Source organism: Pristiophorus japonicus, chromosome 20 (genome assembly GCF_044704955.1).
Source record: "Pristiophorus japonicus isolate sPriJap1 chromosome 20, sPriJap1.hap1, whole genome shotgun sequence".
NCBI classification, from domain to species: domain Eukaryota; kingdom Metazoa; phylum Chordata; class Chondrichthyes; family Pristiophoridae; genus Pristiophorus; species Pristiophorus japonicus.
Window position 1 is genome coordinate 4,544,341 of NC_091996.1, and position 4,441 is coordinate 4,548,781.

The following is a 4,441-nucleotide window of genomic DNA, read 5'->3' on the forward strand; positions in this document are numbered from 1 at the left end:
AGGGACAGATATATTTTTTCCCTTAGCCTTGCCTGTGTCAGTTAAGCATTCACGCTGGATTTAAACAGCAATGAGGAACCGCCTCGCTGGCATTGGCCGCCGGTGCACGGGGAGGCGGGGTGCTGATGTCTATCAGCCCTGGATCCCGCACTGTGAGTGGCCAGAGTACATTGCAAATGACTCATTGCTACCATATAAATGCTGTGCCTTGCACTCAAAGCCCGTAATGCTCGCAGTGTTAGTGCAGGGGGAAGGAAGCGAGAGGAGGCGTGTTGTTGGTGGGGGAAAAAAAAAACACACTCTCTCTCACACATACACAGCCACTCTCCAAAAAAAAAGAGAAAGAAGGGGCTTGTGTGCAAAGCTCAGCTTCTCCCCTCCCGTCCCCTCTCCCAACAACAGGACTAGATTCTTCATATTTTGTGTGTGTTGCAACTCGAGAAGTGGCTTGTTCAGTGAGAGGAGAACAGCAGCAGCAGCCGTGGACCATGATGGATTGTGCCGTTAACGCACAAAGCTTGATCACCATCTCACTCCGCAAGATTCACAATTCGAGGACCCAGAGAGGGGGCATCAAGCTCCACAAGAACCTGCTGGTCTCCTACGTGCTCCGGAACGCCAGGCAGGTCTACATGAGCGAGAAGTACGCCGAGATCTACGGCATGCACCAGTACGAGGAGCTGCAGGAGATGCTGGACCTCTCCGGGGAGGTCCCAGGAGCTGGCCAGCCGCTGGAGGTGGCCGAGGAGATGGTGGAAGGTGGAGGTGGGCAGGAGGTGGTGGACGAGGAAGTGGAGGACCACCAACCTGGGCACATGGACATCCCACTCAGCAAGCAAGCCGGGCACACTCTGTACCGCCTCTCCTGCTACGAGCCTCCTGGGGGCCACTGTACCAAGACCACGGTGTTGGACCTGGACACACACACAGTCACCACGGTGGACAACGGCTTCCTCCAGGATTGCGCCTGTGGTTGCGCCAACAACGTCGCCGCCGCCGGGGCGAGGAAACGCAAGGCGGCGGAGCAGGAGCCCGAGCCAAGCGGCCAGTACACGGGCGAAGCGGAAGACTTCTCGCCCCTCAAGCGGGTGAGGCTGGACGAGTTGCCTGGTTTGGACTGCACGGACCCTTCCAACATCTCCAATCTCATCTCCATCTTCGGCTCGGGCTTCTCGGGCTTGGTGAGCCGGGCGGACTCTGAGCAACAACTGCTCCAGGCAGAAGTCAAACAGAACCAGCAACTGTGCAGCAAACAGGCGCTCGCCAGCTTAGGGGCTTGGACTAGAGCGATTGTGGCTTTCTGAGTGAGTGCGAGTGTGAATGGTGAGTGAGTGTGTGAGTAAGTGTCTTTATTATTTTATTATAAATGGGACAACAAATCCTGGACCTTATTTCCAATTTGGGGAGGCGAAAAAATGTTGTATTGTTTTAAGAGGAACAGTATTGGGTTAGAGCAAATCGTTTACAATTTCTTTCCAAGACTTTTCTCTTGTTTTTTTTATATATATTATATATAAAAGGGTCAGTATCTCAACCCCCCCCCCCATTGGAAATTGGTTGACCTGGGTTCGTGAATCCTTGGCGAGTGGGTGGGAAGAATATGGTATTTTTTAATAAGGCAAAACTCAAAAGTGATTCCCCTCCTCCTCCTCCCCCCGGTGCTGAAGTGGCGGTGTTGCTTTAAAAGGGCCGCTGTCCCTTTAAATGGCCTCAGACTCTCTGACGCCGCCGTTGGGTTGAATGGGGACTGGCGGCGTCACGTGACGCGGCCTGGCGCTTTTTTAAATGGGAAACGCACCGATTCCCCGCAACGCGGAATTGGATTTATCTTCAACTTTAATGGCACAACTTTTTCTCAAACCAGTTCCTTGTTGTGGTGGTTTTTAAAAATTGTGTTGAATCCCGTTTTTTTTTTTAACGTTTCCAAAAGTTTCTCATTCCTTTTTTTCAAAAAGCCTGAGCCTTCTCCCACTTAAACGGGCAATGACTTCCCTTTTTATTTTGGAGCGGTGGGACCCATAGACTCGACATTGTTTTAAACGCCAGTTTTCTTCTAATGAGAAGACCGGTTTTATTTAATACAATCTAAATCTATCTATCCCCGCGTTTATTGGCGATTGCAAAAATCTCAGGTTTTAAATTTGGCAAGAAATATTTATCCTTAAAACTTTAATGCGCGCAATACGGACCAAGAACTCGAATCATTTACCAAATCGACTGGAATCTTTTAATTCGTCCACAGACCACCTTGGGGTTTTTTTTGAAAAGAACACGTGCATAAAATCGCAGACCTCTATTGGAACCTGTCATTGTGCGGATTCGTTGCATGTTGCCATCCAGTTTTAAAACACAGATCATTGAACGAGTGTAACAATCTTTTTTTTTAAATTCGGTATTTCACACACATCCTCGGACAAGAAATAGCGACTCGCATCTGAACCGAAAGTTAACCTCCAGTTCCCCCACAGCAGCACAGGGTGGAATGATTTCCCCCTTATCCACCTTTCCCATCCACCTTTCCTTTCCAAGTTCGAACCTCCGTTCAGTTGCAGTGATCGTTGAAACAGCCCCAACTCACTGCCCTGGATTAAAACACTATTTCAGACCTGGTTTCAAGCCAGCGTTAATACAGAGCAGCGTTGCTTTTTTTTTTTGTTTTGCATTCTGTAAATAAACCCTTTTTTTAAATAATTAAACCTGGTTCCCCAAACACTCCAGCGCTTTAACTTTTTTTCTCTTGCGCCTGTCACCATCGAGCAGCTTTCCAACACACACTAAAACCCTTTAACACCAGCGCGCTGTTAAACGGTGAGGCTTTTTTTTTAAACCGTGAGTGTTTCAGTTTTACGTGAGCCGAGCGAAATGTTAAACCCATGCAAGTTTCCTTTTTCAAAATTTGTCTTTGGCAAAGCCTTTTGTTGTAAAAAGGTGTCGAGGCTCAAAAGGGTTTTTTTTCTTTTTAACTGAAACGTTTTCTAGCGTGTGACTGACCTGCTTTAATTTGGGAGGCTCCATCTGCCAACATGTCATCCTTTCTGTGTTTGTATCTTGTATTTTTGTGCTTTTAATAAACTATATATCATCAGATTCAACTGCCTGATCGGTTGGTCTTTTTACTACAAAACCTTTTTATTTAATTTTTTTTTAAAACTCCCTTCCTCCTCTGCCCCGCCCCCCAATACTTGAGTCAATTTCCCAATTGTTTTTGAGTGTCAACTTTTTTCAACTTATGAAGGGATGTTGGTCAGTCTTAACACTGAACCCTGCTTAAGTTCCCAACTCTGGGAGCAGTGGTGTCTGATGGTACTGGGGCTTAAAGGATTAAATTGAGGCGAGGTTGCTTAAACTTGGCTGGTGTCTCCTGGAGTTTAGAAGATTTAGAGGGGGAAATATGATGTCTTTTAAAGTGTTAAGATTCAATAAGGTAGATAAATTATTTCCTCTGGTTGGGGGTGAATCAAGAGGGAACTTGCTGCCTGAAAGGGTGGCTGAGGCAGAAACCCTCATCGCATTTAAAAAATACTTGGATGTGCACTTAGAGCTGTAACTTACAGGGCTACGGACATAGAAACATAGAAAATAGGAGCAGTAGTAGGCCATTCGGCCCTTCAAGTCTGCACCGCCATTCAATATGATCATGGCTGATCCTCTATCTCAACATCATATTCCTGCTTTTCCCCCATACCCCTTGATGTCGTTTGTTTCTAGAAATCTATCTCTCTCCTAAGAGCTGGAAGGTGGGATTAGGCTGGCTAACTTTTTTTTGACCAACACACAATGGGCCAAATGGCCTTCTGTGTTGTAATTTTCTATGATTCTACATAACCAATGTTCCCTTTAAATTTTTTTTGAGCTGTGCGGTCTGTTCAAAATTCCACGCATGCGTGGTTTTTCTATCGGAAAGTTAGACAGCTCTGTGGGATCTGCAGAATATATAGGGAATATTGGACATAACCTTAAAATTAGAACCAAGCCAATTTGGGAGGGAAATCGGGCAGCATTTTCACACTGGGTAGTAGAAATCAGGAAAACTCTCCTCCTGAGCAGCTGTTGAGGCTGGGGCATCAATTGAATGTTGAGATGGATAGACTTTTGGGCAAGGGTATCCAGGGATATTGAGCCATAGAGTTGATGTAGAATCAGCAATTATCTAATTGAATGGCAGAGCAGGCTTGAAGGGCAGAATGGTCTCCTGTTCCTATCCAAGGAAAAGACTTGCATTTATATAGCACCTTTCACGACTACCGGATGTCTCTGCTTTACAACCAATGAAGTATTTTTTGGAGTGTAGTCACTGTTGTAACATGGCAGCCAATTTACGCACAGCAAGCTCACACTGACAGCAATGTGATAATGACAGAATTGTTTTTTGTAGCTGTGTTGATTGTGGGATAAATATTGGCCGGGATACCAGAGATAATGCCCCTGCTCTTTGAAATAG

General features: G+C 46.1%; 1 protein-coding gene across 1 annotated transcript; it reads left to right on the plus strand.

Moving 5' to 3' along the window:
* The first annotated feature begins 248 nt into the window (after nucleotides 1-248).
* Nucleotides 249-3,085, plus strand: ier5l (immediate early response 5-like). Its single transcript, XM_070863348.1, has one exon. The coding sequence runs from the start codon at nucleotides 489-491 to the stop codon at nucleotides 1,302-1,304; it is 816 nt and encodes a 271-aa protein (XP_070719449.1). The 5' UTR covers nucleotides 249-488; the 3' UTR covers nucleotides 1,305-3,085.
* Nucleotides 3,086-4,441: the final 1,356 nt, after the last annotated feature.

Bases quoted from the DNA above. Each gene is read 5' to 3' on its own strand.
- ier5l (XM_070863348.1), top strand. From the start codon at position 489: ATGATGGATTGTGCCGTTAACGCACAAAGCTTGATCACCATCTCACTC.